The sequence below is a fragment of the Crocuta crocuta genome, unplaced genomic scaffold, assembly GCF_008692635.1.
Source record: "Crocuta crocuta isolate KB4526 unplaced genomic scaffold, BGI_CrCroc_1.0 scaffold211, whole genome shotgun sequence".
Lineage (NCBI taxonomy): Eukaryota > Metazoa > Chordata > Mammalia > Carnivora > Hyaenidae > Crocuta > Crocuta crocuta.
In genome coordinates, this window is record NW_027527939.1 from 3,024,681 (window position 1) to 3,026,193 (window position 1,513).

A 1,513-nucleotide genomic window follows, 5' to 3' on the forward strand; every position below is an offset into this window, starting at 1 on the left:
ACAGATACTTGTTGAGATACAAATAGCTCTTTCCTGCCTCAGAAACTCTGTATCACAATCTCAAGAAATGGAATACAAAAGCCTATATTTTTAATAAGCTGTCAATGTAATCATTGCACATCTTCAATGGCTCTCATATGTACCAGAAGAAAAATTCTAAAGCTAAACTCACAGCTGTTAGCACCACTCCTGATAGTGCAGACACACTTGGTGCCCCTCCGCCAGTGATCTCTTACCGCACGTGGTAATGTGTACTGACGTGTTATGCTCACATGCAGTTTTCTCTTCTGCATTATTCCAGGTATAACAAAGTAAAATGGACAGGATGAATTGGACGGAGATTGAGTTCATTCTGCAGGGACTTTCTGAGTACCCCAAAGCAGAAAAACTCCTTTTCGTGATGTGCTTGATGATGTACCTGGTGATCCTGCTGGGGAACAGCACCTTGATCCTACTCACTCTCCTGGATCCCCGCCTCCATACCCCCATGTACTTCTTCCTGGGGAATCTTTCCTTCCTAGACATTTGTTACACAACCTCCTTTATTCCCTCAGTGTTGATACACTTTCTATCACAGGAAAAAACCATCTCCTTCACTAGATGTGTTGTTCAGATGTCTGTCTCCTACACTATGGCATGCACAGAGTGCGTGCTCCTAGCAGTGATGGCATATGACCGTTACATGGCCATCTGTAACCCTCTGAGATACCCCATCATCATGAGCAAGGCACTTTGTATTCAGATGGCAGCTCTCTCCTGGGGACTGGGCTTTCTCAACTCACTGACAGAAACTATCCTTGCAATACGGTTGCCCTTCTGTGGGAAAAATGTCATTAACCACTTTGTTTGTGAAATATTGGCCTTTGTCAAGCTGGCTTGTGCAGATATTTCCTTGAATGAGATTGCTATAATGTTGGGTAATGTAATATTTTTGTTTTCTCCATTATTGTTTATTTCTATCTCCTACATTTTCATCCTATCTACTGTACTAAGAATCAATTCAGCAGAAGGAAGAAAAAAGGCCTTTTCTACCTGCTCAGCCCACTTAACTGTAGTGACTGTGTTTTATGGGACTATCCTCTTCATGTATATGAAGCCAAAGTCCAAAGACTCTGCTTTTGACAAACTGATTGCTCTGTTCTATGGAGTAGTCACTCCCATGCTCAATCCTATCATCTACAGCCTGAGGAACACAGAGGTGCTTGGGGCTATGAGAAAATTGATGAGTAGACTCTGGTTCTTGAGAAAAGGGTGAAAAACTTACATCTTTGAGTTCATGCACAAAATATGCTCATAGATTTTCATATAAAAATCTTTTATATAAAAAGCAGCTCATATAAATAGAACAAAAAATTCAGATTTATGTCGAATTACAGAATTCAGGATTTGGAAAGAAATTTCAAGACAATAACTTTACCTTTTTATGAAAATGACTGTTATAAAAATGTAGACACTACTGGTATAAGAAGTGAGAGTAAACTTTAAAAAATAAGAAAAAAATGAAATTAAGCTC

At 39.4% G+C, this 1,513-nt stretch overlaps 1 protein-coding gene across 1 annotated transcript; it reads left to right on the forward strand.

Annotated features, from left to right (window-relative positions):
• Positions 1–316: 316 nt before the first annotated feature.
• LOC144221758 (olfactory receptor 2S2-like) lies at positions 317–1,255 on the forward strand. Its single transcript, XM_077752269.1, has one exon. It carries the CDS (start codon positions 317–319, stop codon positions 1,253–1,255), a length of 939 nt encoding a protein of 312 aa, XP_077608395.1.
• Positions 1,256–1,513: the final 258 nt, after the last annotated feature.

What these genes read in the sequence shown, in the direction of transcription:
- LOC144221758 (XM_077752269.1), top strand. Translation starts at nt 317, where the DNA reads ATGGACAGGATGAATTGGACGGAGATTGAGTTCATTCTGCAGGGACTT.